The sequence below is a fragment of the Myzus persicae genome, unplaced genomic scaffold, assembly GCF_001856785.1.
Source record: "Myzus persicae strain clone G006 unplaced genomic scaffold, MPER_G0061.0, whole genome shotgun sequence".
NCBI classification, from domain to species: Eukaryota; Metazoa; Arthropoda; class Insecta; order Hemiptera; family Aphididae; genus Myzus; species Myzus persicae.
This window is the reverse complement of record NW_019103890.1, coordinates 14917-37768: the sequence shown is the minus strand read 5'-3', so window position 1 is coordinate 37768 and position 22852 is coordinate 14917. Positions and strand designations below refer to the sequence as shown.

At 32.3% G+C, this 22852-nt stretch overlaps 3 protein-coding genes across 3 annotated transcripts; 1 reads left to right on the top strand and 2 right to left on the bottom strand.

Moving 5' to 3' along the window:
* Positions 1-120: 120 nt before the first annotated feature.
* On the bottom strand, positions 121-4943 carry LOC111035976. The gene is made up of 2 exons (XM_022317832.1): positions 4159-4943; positions 121-1761 (listed from the first exon to the last, which is right to left on the bottom strand). The coding sequence occupies exons 1-2, from the start codon at positions 4651-4653 to the stop codon at positions 997-999; spliced, it is 1260 nt and encodes a 419-aa protein (XP_022173524.1). The 5' UTR covers positions 4654-4943; the 3' UTR covers positions 121-996.
* Positions 4944-15872: 10929 nt separating this feature from the next.
* Positions 15873-18446, top strand: LOC111035987 (60S ribosomal protein L18). The gene is made up of 5 exons (XM_022317849.1): positions 15873-16006; positions 16084-16170; positions 16255-16461; positions 16525-16648; positions 18224-18446. The coding sequence occupies exons 1-5, from the start codon at positions 16004-16006 to the stop codon at positions 18367-18369; spliced, it is 567 nt and encodes a 188-aa protein (XP_022173541.1). The 5' UTR covers positions 15873-16003; the 3' UTR covers positions 18370-18446.
* An 85-nt stretch (positions 18447-18531) lies between these two features.
* On the bottom strand, positions 18532-22833 carry LOC111035985 (dnaJ homolog subfamily C member 16). Its single transcript, XM_022317844.1, has 12 exons — positions 22535-22833; positions 22388-22454; positions 22139-22299; positions 21939-22072; positions 21716-21862; positions 21471-21654; positions 20851-21385; positions 20526-20785; positions 20242-20469; positions 19965-20172; positions 19188-19331; positions 18532-18857 (listed from the first exon to the last, which is right to left on the bottom strand). The coding sequence occupies exons 1-12, from the start codon at positions 22681-22683 to the stop codon at positions 18735-18737; spliced, it is 2340 nt and encodes a 779-aa protein (XP_022173536.1). The 5' UTR covers positions 22684-22833; the 3' UTR covers positions 18532-18734.
* Positions 22834-22852: the final 19 nt, after the last annotated feature.

Sequence of the window (22852 nt, the reverse complement as noted above, 5' to 3'; positions counted from 1 at the left end):
CAGATATTTAGAATTACTTAAAAATGAAAACTCTTGAAATTGTTGAAACAATTTTTATTAATTTACATTTTGAATAAAAAAAAAACATCAAGTTGAGTTCAATATTAAAATATTGCTAAAAAAATATATCATATAATAATAGAATATTCTGTAAAATATCATGTAATTATAATATGATTTGATTTTAATTTGAGTAAAAAAGAATGTTAAGAGCATAAACTGAGTATAATATTATGCTATAAGTATACATTTAGGTGAATAATTTTATTTAAACATTTAACCACCTTTAATTAAATTCCAGAATTTATACATTTAAAATCAAATACAGGGATAGGTTGTGTAATATGTGATAATAAACTTGATTTTAAATTGTTTTTATCACATTTGAATATATTTAATGAATAATTGTAATTAGTAATTATTCTTATACACATATTTTACTATACTGGACAAACCAGCACACCCTGTAATTAATATTGGTACATTTTTTGGTAAAATAAAAAAAAATAAATAACATGAAGTGTTTATTAGTACAAACAGTACAACCAAGTTTAAAAACTGGCGAGAGTGAATTATGGAAGACCTCCAATATATATAACCAGTTGATAATTTCAGTCATTAAATCCTAATGTCATATTTATAATTGTGCACAAAAAGTCAACTAAACAAACAATACCGTTCACAGTTTTAAACTGTTATTTTCATATATATATATTTTTTTACATTTATTATTTATTAATTTAATTTTGAACCAACTTAATTTCAGTTTATTAAACTAATTAAAGATTATTAAGATGAGGCTTTAACATTATACATTAAGTTTCAATATTGTACCAAGTATACCTACATTACACAAATAGTTTCAAATAGACTAGTATAAAATAATCAGCATTCAGTACTATGTTTTTATGTTGATATTAACATGAAATCATAATATTTTTAATACTAAATAGACAAATCAACTATAAAAACCAACTGTAAGGTAATTAATACGAATTATTTACAGACACGGGTTTGGTGTTTAGATAGTGTATATAAATATTTTGAAAAACTATCTCTTACATATTGTGGGTCGCTATCACAATTATTGATGTGCGGTATGACTGTAGTATTTGGACCCCACACAATCGGTGCCATATCTGCTTTGATAACAGCTTCCATGTTGCTGTCTATATAATAAGCACTTTCGCGCTTAAAGAAATTGTGAAGATAACAGCAGGCCTTAACTATGATTTGTACTTTTTTTGCTTCTAGGTTAACAGGTGTCTGGAGTACACCAAACCTCCATGCCATAATGGCCAGAGTTTTTGCGGCCCTTTGATTGGCCCTGACTAATTGCCTATTAAATACTTTATTTGCCTCGCCACCTTTATCATTCACTGCTCTGTAGGGTACCATAAAATTTTCCTGAAGTTTAAAACTTTCATCAGCAACAAATACATAAGGTAACTGATTAGAATTTAGCTGACATGGTAACTTTGTCGTTTTCAATTTGCGTTCTAAAATTCTATTTGGTGGGTTATCTTCAGAAAGATGCCCACTTGGGCATGTGTCTACTATGAGGAACTCATAATTAGAATCTACTACAGCTGTTAATAAGACACTGGGTCGACGACGTTCATTGAGATAGTCAGAATCTGCTTTAGATGCCTTGCGAAGTTCAATATGACGAGCACATGCAGCGCCTAAGCATGACGGGAACCTTGTAGTACGTTCAAAAGTTGTTGATACTCGAATCCATTCTTCTTCTGTTTGAGGACACTAAAAATAAATAAGTCATATTTATTTGTTAGTATTAAAAATATACAGTTTTAGCTCTATGCAACAATATCAGACAAACAATTGAAACTAATAAATTAAACATATGAATGAAAAATATAATGATACAATATCGATCCAATGAAACTATATCACAAAAAAAATGTCTAAAAAGTATTTATCTTTTCTTTATAATATACAAAATTAATATCAAAAATGGAGATTCAGCTGAACTCAACTACGACATGAACTACCATTTGTTCCTGTTATACACTTTTATGCCAAATTTAAAATCTGCTCAGAGTATGTATACACTGACCTCATCATAGTAGTATGAGGAGGGGGAGCTGAGGGGTTAGCCATGCACGTTTTTTAGTTACATTTTCAGAATAATATATTTGTTGTTTACCCAAAATCTTATAGGCTATAGGACCCCCCCCCCTATAATCTAACTGACCAAGTGTCTTGTCTGTTGTATAATCTCCTAACCAAATTTGAAAGTTTTAAATAATTAAATATAAAAAAACTATTTTAACTATATTATATATGTGCTGGAGTCTTTTTAGACGTTGCGAAAGCATTTGATACCATCTGGTACGAAGGTCTTATTTTTAAATTAAAAAAAACATTTCCTGCCGCTTTATACCTAATGCTGAAATCATATCTAGAAAATTGTTCATTTAATGTCTGCCACAACTTACAACACTCTAATCAATTTCCTATCTCTGCTGGTGTCCCTCAAGGCAGTGATATCACTCCATTCTTATATACCACACACGTCTGACCTGCCTACATCTGAAGATACTATAGTTGGAACATATGCTGATGATACCGCTTTATTATCAGTTTCTTCTGACCATACCATCGCATCTCAACAAATACAAACTCACCTAAATAATTTTTCACAATGGTTCACCAATTGGAAGATAAAAATCAACAAATCTATGTCTTCCTTTGTCACTTTTACACTTCGACATCATAGCTGTCCAGCTGTATCAATAAACAACATTGACATCCCTCACTCGACTGAAGTTAAATACCTTGGGCTTATACTTGACGGACGCTTAACTTTGTCTCCTCATCTAAAGAATAAGAGAAAAAAGCTTAATTCTAGACTCCACCTTTTAGACCACTCCTTCGTTCGAACTTAACTATACCTATCAAAATAATCCTATATAAAACTCTTCTTAAACCTATCTGGACGTATGGCATCGTAATCTGGGGCTCTGCAAAGAATTCAAATAAAAGAACTATTCAAGCCTTCCAAAACATATTTCAACGTGTAATCACTAGTGCACCCTGGTTTGTCTCAAATGAGTCATTAAATTACGACATCAAATTACCATCCATCAATGAAACTGCCTCTATCTTCTACAAGTGCTTCCACTCGAAACTACAAGATAATCCTAATCAACTAGTAAACGAATTAGCCTTACTTACACTCCCCGGCAATCCAGCTAGACGCCTCAAAAGAAACTGGTGCCGTGACCTGATAACTTAAAATATTCAGGGGTGTCACAAATGTGTGATTTCCCCTTCATGTATATAATTTAACCTGGGAACTAATATCTAACTTTATCTGTAAAATATTTATATTACTTATTGTACTCGATGTATAGATTGTAATTTTTCATAATAAAATCAAATAAATTTTTTTTAAAAAAAACTATATTATACTGCCTTTTAGTCCCTAGTAGTTTTTTTGTGTTGGGAAAGTTAAGTTTCTATTTTTTTAGAGTGTGTGTGTCATTAACATATTATAACTTATAATTTTTTACTTATGTGTGTATTTTAGGGAATGTCGTTGGCAAACTTAATAATTAAAAATTATCTTTGAATTATCCGAAAAGTAGTAGCAGGAATTTAATTGAAGTACTTAAGAAATATAATTGAAACTAAATCAATATTACAGGGGATAAAGATCACCTATATAAGGTCATAAGAATCGGACTGCTAATGAATCATTTTTTAATTTGAATTCAAAACCGATACCAGACAAATATTTTGGCAACCAAGTAATAAGCTGTGAATTTCTCATAATTCATGTTAAGTTAGATGAGATTAACAGCATCAAAAGTGTTGAAAGAACACTAATATGATTTTTTAATTTGATGGCCAAAGGACATAGCATGGGGAAAATTACTCATTTAATTTTAAGTTAGTAAATAATGTCATAATTGTTTTAACCTTACAGGGATTTGAAGATGGATTAAGAATAGTAAATACCTTGAAGGCTAAAAGTAATATTTAAATAACATTGGTAAGAAAAAATAAAGACAAGGAGATTGAGCTACAGTTTTTGGACACAGGATGGATAATGCCAAACTTTTTTGATTAAGGAAAACTTATAAGATACAAACATATATTTAGTATATAATAATAATATATATACAAAAATACCTTAATGTAGTCTTTGAGTGCTTCTATAATACAGTCACAAGTTTCTACAATGATCTTTGCTAACATTTGAGGTGATATGTGGGTGTCAACCTTAATTTCTTGTAGTGTAGAGCTTGTACCGAGAAATCGAAGTGTTGCTGTCAAACGCCTAGCAGCACTCACTTTTAGTCCATTTTTAACTTTAGCCATGTATGGGTGCAACTTTGCCAATAACTTGTGAAATGTTTGTCTATCGACTCGTAATCTTTTGCCACGGTCCTCTTTGGCCAACCACTCCAGCTCTTTTTCAAGTAATGCATCTCTAATGTGACCGTCCCGCTGGCCAAAATATGGACGTTGTTCCATCGACTGATGTGATGACAACGATGAGGAACTACATTCAGATAGAAGATGATTTTGACTTAACAGCAATAAAATTGCGGCCCATTGACGACGGTCAAGTGAGGAGTTTTTAGCTAATAGTGCTAGTAAAAACAATTCGTTGGTGGTTAACATGTCATCATTGTACCAAGGATCAGTGTTTTTATACGAATAGATCCTTTTTGATTAAACAGCGTAGATTTCAAAAGACAAAAAATATTAAATTTAAAAATTACATTAAAAAATGAATCACAATATTATGTATTTTGTATTTAATTATAGCCAAATAATCAAATATCCAAACAAAAATAGGCAGATAGGTAGCTTGAAACTTGAAAGATATAAATATAACGTAGCAATACTGTAAATAAACAAGTTACTATTCAGACGAAATGGAAACAGGAAAATGCCGATGCCGAAAACTGATAGTGCCAAAATGATGATTACGCGATTCAGTTTAGTGTTTACAGTGTTGATATATTCTTAGCATCACTTGAAAAAGATATTTAGAAAAGGGAAATTTCATATTATGTTACTTACAGGGCTACAGATTTATTAAAAATATATCTTTAATCATGCTACAGAGTAGTGAGTACTATACACAGTCAATGATATTTATTTTATGGAATTATCCTGCCTTACGTGGTTACACGATACACATTGAAGATATACCTAAGTACTTTTAATCGTGCACAGATGCACGATTACAGTGGCGCAACCAAGGGGGGTGTTTTGGGTGTCTGGACACCCCCCTTGAACCGTGTAATAGGAAATTTATATTTAATTATAATCAATAACTATTGAAAAAAAATGTTCAATCTTTTTTTAAATTTATAATGTTAACTGCCATCATAATTTATTTTTAAGTATCATTGGAAAGTATTGTTTAAAATATTATTAAAACAGAATGCATATGTGTTATCTTGTATCTAGTGTTATAATTTATAACTTATAAATGTTACTTTGTCTTTCGTCCATAGTTTATCGACAAATTCGGAAAATAATCATGACTAAAAATAAATATATTATCAGAACATTTTAAACCCAAAGATGTCTATAATATATTATAGTGCAGTATAGATATATATTTATTGGTCTTATTGTTTCAAAAAATATATTTCAGTACACAGTATCTTTATGTATATACTTACAACAACCAAACATAGATTTAATTCAAGCTCTCGACCACATTGATAATGTTGACGTCAATTACATGAAGTTAGGAATAATGTCGACCACGAATTTTCAAAATATTTTGTTGAACTTCAGAGAAAATCAAATGATTTAGATTTTGAAATAAAAATGCCTAGAATTACAAAAAGACAGACTTTTTTTTTTTTTTGACGTTTATTGAGAATTCACAATCTGTACATTATATACAATAAGTAAATATGATATAAGTAATATAAAGACTTTGAGTGACATGAAGGAAGACTCGCAGTCGAGTCACCTTAGACAAGGATTTATAAAAAAAAAAAATAAGTAATTAATTAATTTTTAGTTTTCTTAAATGTATTTTAATGGTTAAGCAGGTCTCTGCACCAGCTGCGTTTGAGACGTCTTGTGGGGTTGTCTGGAAGAGTTTTTGAGGCCAGTTGAGAGATGAGGTGGTTGTGGTTCATGAGGAGTTTCCCATGAAATCTTTTATAGAAGTTGGTGGCTGTTTCTTGGACAGTTTTGATTTGGAGGTCATCGTGTAGTAATTTATTCGTTACGTACCATGGAGCTTTGGCAATGATACGTAGGCAAATTGATTGGAATGCTTGGATCGTGTATGCATTTGATTTTTTGGTTGGGCCCCATAGTATGATGCCGTAGGTCCATAAGGGTCGGAGGAGGCATTTGTATATAAGGATTTTGTTTTGAATGTTGGTGTTAGATCTTAGTAAGGATCTAAGTAGATGAAGTCTACTATTTAATTGTTTTCGTTTGTCCTTGAGGTGAGGACCCCAAGTGAGTTTTCTGTCGAATGTGAGACCGAGATATTTGACAGTCGTGCAATGAGGAATAGTGGAATTATTCATGATGATCGGTGGACAGTCATGTGGTCTTAAGGAAAAGGTTATGTGCGATGACTTGGTTTCATTGATTTTAATACCCCATTTGTTGAACCAAGGTATAAGGATGTTTAGGTGAGTTTGGATTTGATGGCTGGCAAGGATAGGGTTGACACTTGAGGCAAGTATGGCTGTGTCATCGGCGTAAGTTCCAATGAGAGTGAACTGACTAACTGGGATATCAGTAGTGTAAAAAATGTAGAGAAATGGGGCGATATCGCTACCTTGCGGAACGCCAGCTTGAACTTCATGGTGAGTTGATAGTCTAGTGTTGATTCTGACTCTGAACGATCTGTTTTCAAGGTATGACTTTAAGAGTAGATAGTAGGGGGCTGAGAATGTTTTTTTAAGTTTAAACAATAGTCCGTGGTGCCAAACGGTATCGAAAGCCTTCGCGACGTCTAGGAAAACTCCTGCACAGTATTTTTTTGTTTCGAGTGCCGAGGAGATGAAATCGGTTACGCGGTGGAGTTGATGGTTGGTTGAGTGTCTAGAACGGAATCCAAATTGAATGTCTGGCAGAATATTTTCATTTTGAACTATTGGCATAAGCCTTTTTAGTATTATTTTTTCAAACATTTTACCAAATGCCGGCAGGAGACTGATTGGCCTTTATGAGGAAGTGCTGTTTGAAGGTTTTCCTGGCTTCAGTATTGTTATGATGATTGAATTCTTCCAGGTGGGAGGGAAATAAGATAGGCGAAGTAGGGCATTGAATATATAAGTCAGCCAAATTATTGATTTAGGAGGGAGGTTTTTGATGATTTTGTTTGAGATTTGATCGTGTCCGGGTGACTTGTTGTTTTTCAGGTTTTTGATAATGTTGGAGACTTCAGCAGGAGTTGTGTGTTTGGCTGGTAGGGCCATTGGTAGTGGAGAGATGAGATATGTTTCGACTAAGTCAATGTGATTTCGACTAAGAAGAGAAGAATGTGGCTTGAATGAGTCAGCAAGGTGAGAAGCTAATAGATCAACTTTGTCTTGATCGTCAACTGCTAATGAGTTGTCATCTCGGAGTAGTGGTGGCAGTGTTTCCTTATGTCGTAGAAGAGATTTGGTTTTTTTCCAAAGGTTAGGTTAGGCCTAACCACCATTGTTTGGAGATAGAGAAGCAAGGTGAGATTTGTAAAGTTCATTTTTGTGAGCCTTTAGGAGAGATTTAAGTTTATTAGATAGTGAAATGTATTTTCGCCTGTCCTCAGGGTAGTGGAAATGTTGCCAGCGATTGCGGGCTCTGCGTTTTTCAGTTACAAGTTGTCTGATTTCGGGTGTGATAAAATGGTCAGACTTCGGTCCAAGTAACGGAACGGAAGCATTTTTTTTTGCATTGAGTATGGTTTCTGTAAAAGTGCTTATGGCATTATCAATGTCTGCGTGGGATTTTAACTTATTGTTGAGATTAGTGTTGCATGACATAATGTTACGAAACCTTGGCCAGATTATTTTGGAAGAATTATTATTGTTGTGCGATGAAATTGAGGCATTTATTTGAATCAATACTGGAGTGTGGTCCGATGCTGGATCATTTAGGTTTGTTAGCTTTGACTGAAAATGATTAGGGAGACTAGATATGATGAAGTCGAGAAAATCAGGGTTGCGGTTTTGGTGAGAAGTCCAGTAGGTTGGTGCACGTGGTGCAAGTACTTTGGCGTTTTTGGTTATGATGAGATTCTGAAGAGAGCGGCCTCGAGTGTTGATTGTTGAGCAGCCCCAACAGTGGTGTTTAGCGTTAAAATCGGCTCCGAGTAGGAATGAATGATTAATCTGTGTTAGATATAAAAGGAGTTCATTATCAGGGAATTTTCGGCCAGGGGGGAGATAAGCAGATGCAATTGAAACTGGAATAGAGTTAATAAGCAAGGAAGTGTCAATTATTTGCATATCGATCGATGTACAAGGATGAGATGGAGTGTGCGCTATTTTATTAGAGATGATTAACGCTGCCCCACCATGGGCGGTGCCGTCTGGGTGGTCTGCTCTCAGAATGTTATATCCAAATATTTTTAAGGTCGATTTATTTGTAAGATTTGTTTCTGTAATCATGGCTATGTCGACTTGATTTTCAATTAAAGATAGTTGTAGTTCGTTTATATTGTTAAGTATACCGTTTGCATTCCATAGTAAAATGGTGATAGGTTTAATCAGATGATTAGCGTCCATCCTTGAAGAGTTTCTCTATGACCGTCGTGAGTAGAGAGATCATGGGGTTGATTAATGACTTTAGTTCATTAATGAAGGAAGAATTTTTATTGGTTAGGTTATTTTCGGCAGGTATATCATTTTTGGACCAGTGGTTACTATGATTTCCCGGAGGTATGCTGATGGTGGGGGTTTTGGAAAGAGGCGGAAAGTTTTGAGAATTGGGGATCTCTTGGGTGGTATTTGTTTCAGAGGAGAATTGATGAACTTTTTTATTTCTTTGTGAAGGGTTTAGATGTAGTTTTCTGTATTTCAGTAGGTCTTTGTGTATTTGGCAGCCTCTATAATTTGCCGGATGCGAGCCACTGCAGAGAGCGCATTTGGCTGGTTCATAACGGTCTTTTTGACATTGAGTTGATTCGTGGTTGTTACCACACCGGACGCATCTTGGGATATGAAAACAATAACTGCGAGTGTTGCCGTAAGACTGACAACGTTGGCATTGAGGGATTTCTTTTTTTGTATGGGGAGTCTCGACTTTGACTTTGGAGTAACAGAGTAGTTTTATGTTAAAGATGTCTTGATTTGATTCGGATTGTTCTAGGTCGACGAAAAATAGGGGCAACGGAGTTTTTGTGGATTTATGGAGTACGTTTGTTATGTTTTTGACTTGAAATCCAATTTCTGATAGTTCCTTGGAGATATGGTTTTTATCAGTAGAAGGGTGAAGGTTACGGATAACGATTCTGAACGGTTTGTTTTCTTTTGATTGATATGAGTGGAAGAAGACATCTTCCTCTTTAAGAAATTTGATTACTGATCTGTAGGAATCGGAGCTAAATGTTTGTATTTTGACACCTTTTGTGGTACTTTTGCAAACAAAACTGGAGGTGTCGGTCAATTCCTTAAGTTTGAGACATAAGGTATTGTAATTTAAGTTCGCTTCAATGAAGATAGGGGGTGGAAGATTTATTTTGATATCAGTGGGCTGTTCGGATGAGGTTTCCATATGTTGAGTTTCATTTTCATTTTCAGTTGCCGAGGTAGGCGAGAGCGGTGCGAAGCGGTTTTTTGAGATGAAAATGTTAGAGTCTACTTTTTTGTATGAAGGAGATTTAGTAAGCGGTGATCTGATTCGTTTATTTGAGTTTTTTGCTTGCCAGATATCATCGATGTCAGAAGAGTCGTCTGGTGACTTATTGCTGGTTTGTGGTATTTTGGTTTTGACGATTATTAATGGAGATAAAGGTGGTTTGTTGTTTTGCTTTGTGGAAGCGGTGTTAGTTTTGGACGATGAACTCATTACGAATACTGATAAGGTGAGAGGTATCGGGAAGCCTTAGGCCGGTAACGACCTTGGGCCGGTGACGACCGCGAGCGGTCGGCGGTCGTTTAATTAGGTAATGCGGCTGTTGTGTGTGTCGGTAATTACGGACTAAGATAACGGGAGAATAAAATCATATTACCTGTATCAAAGAAGACTGGTCTTTACGCTATCGAAGCTATAAAGGCGAACTAAACGTTAACAATGTTAACTTAACATACGTGTTGCTCGGACGGGAGTCGAACACGAACTGAAAAAGACAGACTTATAGACAAAATATTCCTAGTAAGACGGTTCAAGATTATTTTAAAGTTTTTTTATTTATACCTTTTTTAGATTCATTCATAAGTCAGTTAAATGATAGATTTATTAATCATAAAGAAATTATTCAAGGGTTTCAAATGCTTTTTCCAATTGAACCTCTTACTAAACAACAAGAAAATGTGATGGAATTTTATGTTAATGACCTGGAAGATTCATTAACGGTTTTAGCTGAAGTAAAAATTTGGCATCATTAAGTTTTCAAACTACGATTAGAAACCAATTTAAAAATGGTTACTGTAATTGAAGTAATCAGTAATTGCAATAATGCCCTATATCCCAACATTTATAAGCTACTGGCAATTCTTTTAACGTAACCCGTAACATCTTGTGAAGCCGAGAGGTCATTTTCAACTTTAAAGCGAATAAATACATACCTCAGAAATTCATCAGCAGACAATAGATTAAATGATTTAGCAGCATTGAATATTCACCGAGAAATTAAAGTTGATAAAGATGCCGTTATAAAAGAATTAGCAAAGAAAAAAAGACGATTAGACTTTGTAATTTAAAATGTTTAATATTGTTATATATATAATAATTATTAACTTTGTAAACTCTTGAAAATTGCTAAAATTATATGTAACTTTTATCTAAACATACATGATATAAATTGTTCATTTAATAAAACGTTAGACGTCAGTAGTGCATTCAGAAATAATTATGGTAGTAGCTTGATTCAAATCGTTTGAATAAAACAATATAATAGGTAAATATTAAATATTAGTCGTTTGAAATTTTCTACTCATTAACTTTACAAAAAATAATTAGGTGAAACTGTATACGCTACTGGCGGACACCTCCCTTGAAAAAATTCTGGTTGCGCCACTAGCACGATACGAATGCCACCCTTGGGTAACTAGTCAGATCATATTATATAAAAATGGAACACAAATAACTGTGCTTAGTATAAGAGAGTATCTTTTACTAATAGATGGTGGTAGAACCTTAGATCACCTAAAGTTTCTGAGATTAAACTTAAATTAATTATTTTTCCTCAATCGACTCAATCGATTTTTGATATTTTATTGTAATTCAAAAACGAATAACCATAGATGCGCTTTTTCACCAATTATAATTACATGTGTAGTGTAGGTACCAGTAGTTATCTTAATTTTTTTTTCGCTTACCACTCATGTGTATTATTAATCTGTCGCGTACCACTAATGTCTATTTCCATGTGACTATATTCAAACGCAATTTAAAATATTAATATATTTACTCTCTGTTCTATTACTTTGTGGCCTTTCGCGTATCGACATGTAGTCTTCCACTTACCAGTAAAGTACGCATATCATAGTTTGAAAACCTCTGGTGTATACTTATATTAGCATCTACCTAGCATCAGACAATTTTCAAAATATTTTGACACCATTTGAGATGTATAGATATTTGACATTTTTTAAAAATTATTTCTATAATGTCTAAACAATTTTTTTTGGGGGTCCAAAAACTTGAAACATTTAATATAACATAAGTATATAAACATAAATTGTTGCTATCATAACAATTTAAAAAATTTTAAATACTTAGATACTTATACTTTATAGGCATGATTTTTTTTGAAAATTGAATGTCATTAGTAACGAAATATGCAAAATAAAATTTCATATAGGAATTCTCTGTACCTACTATAAAACGTATTTGTACATACAACTCTGCTATGTTTTACTTCACCTATGATGGATATGCAAATGCTATAAGTCCCGAACCGTGGTCATTACTCATTACTCAATTATTATTATTTTGTGTTAAATAAAAAAATAATAAGATTAACATTAAAAAAATATATAAATAAGAAGAAATAAAACAAAATAGAAATAAAGTAGGTATACATTAAATATAAATTGGTAACTTTTCATTGCTTTGACCATAGTTATAGGGTTCTGGTTTGCTTCTTTGATGTACTGATGTCTATGTCATTGCAGGTGTTTGGGAATTTACTACATTTTAGTAGATGATACCGTTGTTTGTTCTTCACCACACTCATAATATTATAGTGTTGAAGAATTTCCTAAGTAGCCCCACTATTTTAGATTAGCTTTGCATCGACCAACATTTGTTCATATAACCGGTTTAGGCTTCTCCACATTACCCAAATTAAAGCTGTCAAATGTGTCTATTTTTTTTTGTGTGTTTATAGTGTTTAGACCTTCCCCACAATGAACTTGTGAAATCTCTGGTTGAGAAACAGAGTGCTAAAGCCATTGATTAAATATACTAAAAAATTATTCTATTAAATATAAGCTGCTGTTGAAGAAGAATTAAACTCATCAAGTCATCTTCTCTTTCATTGTCATCAATTGATGATTTAATATAAAAGCAATGTGAACCAAGGTTCGAATCACAAGTCCACAAATATCCTTAGACAATTGTTCAAATAGTTACTTTGCTGAATATTTGGCTAAAAAATGTACCGAGAAATTTAAATTCAGTAACTGTTTAAGTATATTATTAAAATCTGATGAAGACAATACATTTAATTAACAAGAATTTTTAATTTTCTGTAGAAACTACGACTCTCAATCATCAGATTTTTTTTTAAAAAGGCCAACATCTAGTTTTACAGATTTTGTTAGTTTGGCACAAAAAATTATTAAGAAAACAGTAGAAAAAATGCTGGGTAAGTTACTTTTTAAAAGTAACTAATTTATGTTACAAGTTACAAAATAAAATATTTAACTAGATTACTTGTTAGTTACTCAAGTACAAAAGTAATGCGTAAGGTTACATTTTTACTCAAAAGCAACTAGTTACAATGACGTTACTCTTATAGTCTTATGTTAAATGAGTGATAATATAATTTTGAGTTGTTGAAAAAAGCTCCGGCCTACCAATAGTTATTAGCAGTAATCCGTACTATTGTCAGTATTTCGATGTACATATTTTATCAGGTGATCTAAAAATAAATAAGTCAATAAACTATAAGAGTTGCTGCCTGATGTATAGGCTGTAATCGATGTTTATAATCAGTTAAATTGAAAATAATATTAATACAAAACCATTTATTTATATAATTAAATTAGATAACACTGGAAAAATGTTGTAATTATATACTACTTAAATTATTATTATAACTACATTTTTTGATGCGGATTCGAGGGGAAGGACAAGGACTGCCCCGTGAAGTAGCACTACGATATATCCCGCTCCCCCCAAAAAAAGTTAAATTTATAATGTAACGCGTTCTTCTGCTAAGTTACTTCTAAACAATTAACGTAGTTACTCTCACGTTACTCAAAATTTTAATTTAAAATGCCACACAAAAGATTAAAAGGAAGGTACTAGTGTACTACTGAGTACTGACTATTGAACTAGGTACTCATACAGTTACCAGTAGGTAGCGTATTACAAATTACAATTATTATGTATAGGGTAGAAGACTTGTAGCTCTAAAAAATCACCAAAAAGTACAAAGTAAGCATTAAAAATATGCATTTTAAGATAAAATTATTTGTAAGAATATATTTTATTGAAATTTTGATGTCTGTGACCCAGGGCCGGATTAAGGTTTTTGCCACCCGTAGGCTGAAACAAATTTACCGCCTAATTTACATAGGTATTGATATTTTACTAATATCTCAAAGTAGTTTTTGGGTCACACCAAAAAAAAATTTGGCCGCCCTAGGCTTTAGCCTACACAGCCTAAGCGGTAATACGGCCCTGCTGTGACCCATTGCACCCACAGCACGATTGCGCCCGGCTTAGATTTTTCAATTCAAAAAAGGCAATACGATTGCGCTCGATCAATTAGCACTGTTGGGCCCGTTTTAAAAATACAGTCGGACTTGGTTTTCCTTGGACTTGATATTTTTTTTTTATATTTATTTACTTATTATTATTACATATTATTTTACATATTATTATTATTATTATTATTGGTATTAAAACAAAAATGTAACTCGAAATTTTTAACCAAGTTAACAATTAAATTTTGTTGTCAGTCCTAACCCTGTAAAATTGGAAGGAAAATTATTTTTAAATAGTTTACTAAAAAATTGTTAGAATATATATATATGACATATACATAATATACGGGACACACATATATATATTATATATATATTGGAGCGCAATCGTGTTGCCTTCTTAGAATGTAAAAAGGTAAGCCGGGTGCAATCGTGTTACACCCGCTGTGACCGACGTGGCGACGTCCTCGTGGTATGTATTTATAATATCTTATCAACAATATCTGTACATAAATAAAATTAATAACTGGAAAATAAATCTAATTGGCAGTCCTCGAGAAGTCGAGACGTGTCTCTAGGAAAAACATTCGTGTGGGAACAGTAAACAACTCTATAAATATGATCAACATTTAAAATAATTTTACCGGTAAATCCTATGTTTTACCGGTATTCGTACTTTTACCGTAACTAATATATTATATACTAACTTATATTATGTTGGTTTAAAATTATTACAACAAACGTGATTTTGTATTCGTTTTTTGCTGAATATTTATAACAGCAACAGGTAGACGCTTGAAATATTCAAACATAATAAAATAAATATTTAAGTGGGGCTCCCATACAACAGACATGATTTTGTTGCCGTTCTTGAAGATAATGGTACGGAACCCTTCTTGCGCGAGTCCGACTCGCACTTGGTCGGTTTTTTAAATTTATATGGTGGTACATGAATACATGATGATGAAAGCCAGACACCAGCGGCGTGACTTGAAATTTTTTTTGGGTGGGGGGGGGTTATCTCCAGACCTAGCTTAATCAAGTTCCATCTTCCATATATATATATATTATATATATATAGGTATTATATTATGGTCAACTTTTATAATAGTTATTACGCACTGTGATGGGGTCTATTGTCTATAGTCGCTAATAGTCGATGTATTCATATAAAATACTAGCTGCCCGACCTTCCTCCGGAAGAAATTATTTTTTTATAATTTAATTTAAAAACATAAGACTATTTTTTGGTTATACAAATAATACAACGATTATAAAATAAAAATAAATAAATAAAAAGAAAAAAGAAACAGACATCGTTATCGGTGAATATATGAAAATAATTGGTAATTAGTTAATTATTATTATTATAATGAGGATTCAAAACCGGTTTCCTTCGTCTCCAAAATCAAGTTAGATTCTTATATATATAGATAACCATAATAATATAGGTAACTCTTGTCAATTATTTTGACCATCACACAGGATATCCAATGTTTAATAATAAATTGCTACAAATACTACATATATAGTATACATTTCCCGAGCGGCTCGAGCCGATATATCACCGGTCCATTCAAACATTGGTAGTCGAGGCCACATGACACTATTCCATTAATTTTTATTATAATTTAACAATTTAAACTGGCTTAAATAGGTAATGCATAATATTTTTTTATTTAAGCACTAATTTAGTGCTAATATTAATAATAAGTCACATTCACAGATAATAATATAATATTGTATATTAATTGTATTATTGTATCACTGGTACATCTTGTGGGCAGACACAGTGTATCCCGCGACGTTATCACAGTGACTGATAAACGTGGTGCATGTCGTTTGTTGGCAACACTGCTCACCACTGTTTATCCGGGCACTCGCGTATGCCTTGTGTCTCTCTTGAGCTGCTCTTTACGTCAATATCATCCGGAACGAGACTCTGAAAATTCAAAATGGTAAGATTTTCATCTGTTCTGATCCGCGTTTGTGGTGGTTTGATTACTATATTCAATATTTTTATTTTATCCCTTAGGGTATCGACATCGACCACAGGCGCGGGCATAAGGCCAAACGGACTGCACCCAAGTCCAAAGATGTATATTTGTTGCTGTTAGTCAAGGTAAGTACGGGTTTCAGTCAACGCACCGTCTACTGTTCGTTTACACAATTTACACGTTGGTATTTATCCTTCTCTGCCTTGTAGTTATACCGTTTCTTGGCTCGCCGTACCCGTTCCCATTTCAACAAAGTCGTATTGAGACGTCTGTTCATGTCTCGTATCAACCGTCCTCCGATATCGTTGAGCGCAATCTCTAAGTACATGACCAAGATTGCCGATGAAAAACGTATTGCAGTTGTTGTCGGCACTATTGTGGATGACAAGAGATTGTACAAAGTGCCCAAGCTCACAGTATGTTCCTGCCGACTTGCCCTGCCATCAGGAGTTTTCATAATAACTATTTTTTGTTCGCAGGTTTGTGCATTGCGCGTAACTTCCGGAGCCAGAGCTCGCATCTTGAAAGCAGGTGGAGAAATCCTTACTTTTGATCAACTAGCATTGAAGGCACCAACTGGCAAGAATACTGTTTTATTGCAAGGTGAGAGTTAACAGATATTATTAATATTGAATGTTGTAATATGATTTTAAAGTATTAATTGCTACTTAAATTCAGTAATCTAGAACTGGTAGTTGAAATAACAACCGTGTTATTTTGTATAAAAAAATAACTATAACTCTCAAACAGCATTAATTCTGAAAATAATTTCAATTAACAATTTTTATTTTATAACCTAACAATTTTACCATTTTTACTAAAAATGGACTAACGAATGAATAAACTATTGCATAGACAGAGAAACTTCTTATACCTATTCGTGTTCATGATTAATTGTACTCATTCTTCTGAAAATTTAGAAATATGTTGTACTAATAAAATAAGCAATTTGTAGACTACATATTATAAATAGTTAAGAGCCGGACAAACATTTTATATTATGTATTATATGTTACTAAAAAATGTGTTAGACATTTTTGACGGTAATAATATGGCCATGTCTGTCTCAGGTATGTATGTATGAAATTTGGATTAACTGTGGTTTTCATTTATCCTTGTGAACCCCTCACATCATAACTCCGGTGATAAAGGTGTCACTGTATTAGGCCTAACTGTACCATATAGAAGTATATCTAATTTCATATCGCGCAACAAGGAATATGTTGCTAGTTTAGGTTTGTTAGAATTCTGAAAATAATTATATGTTATAGCAATAAATTTACTTAAATAAAAAAGTTTTTGGGCAATGATCACAACAGTTGGATCGGTTGATATAGTTCCATGAATTGTTAACTGTTGTATATCACTCTTTGAAATTGAGTCACTTAAAAAGATTTTTAATTTTATTCTGTTTGACAGTGGATTTGTCTTTTGTTTAAAAAAATATCTGTATTATAATCAATATTTTTTCAAAATTAACCAATTAAGAATCAATATTTTTTTCAAAATTAACCAATTAAGAATCCAATTCTATAATATTTAGAGATTCAAAGACAAATATTTAATTACAGTTAGTCATCCTGAAACATATAGGTTACTTATGTGATAAAATGTAATCACTTAACACCTTTTTAAATAGTTTACAAGGTTAGGTTAGGTTGTCTTGGTGACAAGATGTCGTTACATTAGGACACTTTTTTAGTATGGAAATAATTAAACCTTATTTGGGTAACAAATAATAGATTATAAACCCTTTGCATTAAACATCAGATAGTAAGATGTGAATATAATTTATAAATTTGATTTGAAAAAGAAAAGTAAAATTATTATTTTTAGGTCTAATCTAAATTGAATATTACAATAAGTGTATTCTCCTATAGAATAATATAGATGTAGCATTCTTCATTGTAACATCACAGAAATACCTATTTCTTATATTCATACAATGTAATTTATGCCAAAAATATGATTCTTGTCAGTTAATCGTGCAATTTGGACCATCAATAGTGTCCTATTGTAACACAATTAAATTGTTTACTTGTTTTGGATGCAAGATTGATAATAATTTTTCTGGTTTATAAAATGTATTTTTTTAACATTTGAATCAGCTGAAATTTTTTAATATTACTATCATTGTTTTGTATATTTGTATAATTAACAAATATTGTTATTGTTTAGGTAAACGCAAATCCCGTGAATCATGCAGACACTTTGGTCCAGCTCCAGGTGTACCCCACAGCCACACTAAGCCATACGTACGCTCCAAGGGACGCAAGTTTGAACGAGCTCGTGGTAGGAGACGTGGATGTGGTTTCAAGAAATAAACATCTTTTCTTTTTACTTAATAATAAATCTTTTATTATATATTTTGTGAAAATAAAGGGATTGTTGTCGACAAATACACTTGAAATATTTTTAATAGTCACAAACAAAAATTAAGTCAAAGTATTTTGATTCTTAGGGTGGTTTAAAAAATTGACAAAAAATGAGAAAACCACAATAAAATATAATATAAAGAAAATAAGTAAAAACAACCAATAAGCTTAAAACAAACTTATACAAGCGAGCATTATTACAATGAATGCTTTTAAGACTAGAATATGGTAAAACAATTATTATATTAATACAATTTAGTAGAAATACTTAAAATTGAATTTTGTGAGAATATTTCTTTTGTAATTTTCCATTTTTATACCTTGAAGTCTGGCCAATAATTTATTTGGTATCTTGTTGTACTGCCTTCAAACAACCTGTCAAGCCACATAGGTAACCCATCTAGCAAATGTTCTGTTCGAATTTCTTCTTCTTTATCCTATAAACAACACATAAATATTTTATACAGTCGTAAAACAGTTCACAAGGCAAAAAGTAGACTTATATGGTGGAGCATAAATAACACTAACAACGGGTAATGCCAATGCACTCAGTTTTTGTTCTTTATTTTAATTGAAGAATTCAACTCACTACTGGTGCAGCATTGTAACAGAACAAGATGGGACATAAGTATTTACTCTTCTGTCACTATACACCACTAGTGAGTCAAAATAAGTGATAGATGATTTTAAACGCATTGACATTCCCTGTGTGGTTAGTGTAGTGTAAATAACCCATGGTTAGAATAACAAGGTCATTTTTTTCTTGCCTTTAAAATGGGTTTAAAACCAGCAGTATTTTCTTCATCTTCATCAAAACTGTAATTGTCTTCATCGGACTCTTCATTAAAACCCCAAAATTCTCCACCATTCTTTGGTGGTTTCATGCCAACTCTTCTCCACTTATCATTTTTCTGTAACCAATTATATGGATAAATTATAAATTTCTAAAACAGGTTCAATAAAACTGCTTGCTAAATATGTTGTTCGTTATGCCAGGTTGCACGAACAATCACTAAACATTTAGTGAGCTAGTAGTTCTTTACACATAGGACCAAGCTTCATACACACTTTATGCAACCGGCGCAAGCTTTATAAAGCAGAGAATTAAAACATTTAAATTTTCTCATTAGAATAAAACAACTGAAATTATTTATCACAAAATTTTACTAAATAATTAATTTTAATTTTTCTGTTTTGAATAACTTTCCTATAACTAATAAAGTTGAAGCTGCATGAAATACGAACACATGTAATAAGTATTAACAGAATAATTCAGTTATCATATTATTTAAATTAAAACTATTAATTTAGTTAACTTCAAACCCTATTAAATTGCATTGATATTTGAGAAAATGACCTGAATGAGATTATACTCATAGTAGTAAAATTGTTATAAATTGGTAACATCCTGTGACAATGTGATATTTCCTGTCAAATAAGAGAGCCATGTTGACTGTATTTTATCTAATATTGTGAACATTTTTAGAGTAACCTAACAACCGTGATATGAGATTGGAGTTATATTGTAAAAGATTTGTACTCACATGTCGTGAGGATTCTGGATGTTTAGCATGGTACATGCAAAAATATTTTTTCAGAGAACACAACGATAACACTGTACCCACACAATTTCGTGTATTAATGTGTATGCTTTTATTTGTGTCTGTAAGGCTTAATGATAATAATTCGCAGTACCAGTCTCTGGATGGAGAACGATCAAGATTTAAATATCCAAACATTAATGACTTATTCCTAAAACACCAAGTGTTAATATTTGTAACAATTAATTATAACTCATGATAGTAATTATATAAGGCTAACTTTCTATACGGCCACACGGTATGGTAAAATTGCCGAGCCAGTAAAAGAGCAGTGCTGTTGTCTATCAACAGTATAATTGTACGACAACCTGGTTTGATAAGTCGCACTAGTCCATTATATGTTTCTGCTCTCAGTTCATGAAGTTTAAGTTCACGTTGTTTGCTTATTTGAGATGGTTTTGTTTTGGTTTTATCCACTTTTTTATTGATTTCTTTTATCTCGTTTTCTCTATAAAATTTTAAACAAATTAAAAATGTGCAATATATTAAATTTTTTTTACATACACTAGAATGTATACAAAATACATGACCACCATCGTTCCAATCATCAAAAACACAATGTACATAAAGAATAACCCGTGGTTTATGGTCATATCAATCATAGTGTAGAACATGGTTATGATATGCTGTTGAGCTCTTGCAGCAATGCGCACCAATAAGCTCTGACCATGTTCATCTAACACAACTCCAATATGAGCTTCATTACTCAGAGTCCAAGCAGCTTCACTACCAAGCAGTGTATTCAACACTCCAGTCAGTTTCTCCTAATAAATAATATGCTTATTGTTAATAAAATGTTAAAAATACTATTATAATAAATATGTATTACTTTAGTCAAATCATAGTTAGCCCAATCGTTGTAGTCATCTCCCAAAAGCCATTTATAACTGACCATGATTTTATTGAGCCTAGTCAACAAGACTATATGAAGTAATGGTTCACTTGGACTTTCACTGCCCTGTATTAACGAATTAATGAAATGCGGCTGTCTCTCTCTAAACACATACATGAAGGCTAGTCGCACGTCAGGATAAATAGAACGAGCTTCTTGAGCGAAACGTCTGATAGATTGTCTATGAGCCTCATGATTAGGAGAGTTACGAGACACTAATACCAGACAAAACTGTTTCTGACCAACTGGGCAAAGAGTATCAAAAACATCTTGAGAAGATAGTCTAGGTAAAGTCAAATATTTATTGCTCTCCATTAGGTCACGTAGACCAACCATCGGTATGTAAGCCATTGAGAGATGTGCAGCTGGTTGTCTAACATTTTCTTTCAATATTAATAGAGTATCTTTATCATGTGGTACTTTATATCGGTCTCTTGTTGATCGACACTCATACAGTCCAATATTCATGAACCTAAAAAGTGTAATAAATTAATTCCAGTTTATCACAAAAAGGTTAGATACTAGATATTATTGTAAAGTATAAATCAAAAAATTACCCAAAATTAATATGGTTTCGATACTCAAGTGCGATTAAAGCATAACGTATTCTCAAAGGAGATCCAGGTTGCATAACTAATGCTCGTACATGATTATCAGCTGACCAAGTATTTAAGAATTTATCAACAGTAACATCATTGAATTCAGGAATAAGGTTTACTGGCAAACTCTTTCTTATAAAGTCTAAATGAAAAAGATCATCAAACAAAGTGTATATAGATCTAACTGTATTTTTAAAACATACTGATGATATTATCAGCACTCTGAAAAGATTCTTGATAAACTATGAGATTTGAATCTATGATTGATACTAAATGAGGAATAAACACTCCTTTAGCTCTCCAAAATGCTGAAGGTTCCATATCTTTATTCATTGTTTTAAAATCCACTCCTATAAATTAAAACATTAATTTTCATTCAATGTTTATTTTCATTATTTATAACTATATTTAGACAAGGTAACGTACCGATTGGTACGACATCTTCAATAACCTTTTTAAGAACAGACTGCGCTTTAAGAAAAGCAAGAGAAAATTCAGAATAAAACAGTATTAGTGTAAGCTTTTTGCTATTTTTTGTTAGCATTAATGAATTGAATTCACTGAAATAATATAAAAATAAAATTATTAGGTACTTGACAGATAATATTATTTGTAAAATAACTTACTCCAAATTTATTTGTAATTTTCTAAAGAATTCAAAAGTATAACGATGATGCACATTATCAAAAAAGTTATCCATGTCAAAGTCGAAAAACTGATTAAAATTGCTGGAAAAACTGTTGGTAGGTGCAGCATAACTATCTGGCTTGTCCCTGTTCGTCAATGCCTAAAATACAACAAACATATTACAATGTACAATTTTGTATTAATATTTATTTATGAAATAAAAGGCATAATAAAAATGATTCAAGTACTTCATAAGCTGTTGTTATTTCAATGAATTTGGTCTCAGCTTCAGGATGGTTGCTCTTATCCGGGTGCCTAATGAAATAAAAAATGAAAAGTTATAAATATCCATACAAGCTGCTGTAATTTTGTAAACAGTTACTGAAAAAGCATACCATATCTTCACCAGATTTCGGTAGGCATTTTTAACTTCAGCCAATGATGCGGCCTTTGATATGCCAAGAATGGCATACGGATCTTGGGTGGCGGGTTGTGCAGTCAGAACGATTGCGAATAGCACAGTAGAAATCAGCCGCCATTTCATTTTTGTGTGGAGAGCACGGATCCGATTCACGACATTTTGCACATTTGTGACTTGATAGTTGATACTCAAAACTGCCTCATTACATTGCGAATATTTTTTTTTTTTAAATTGAAGTACTCGGCAGCATAGTATATAAAAAATTGTTGATAAAAATTCGATAATTGCACCG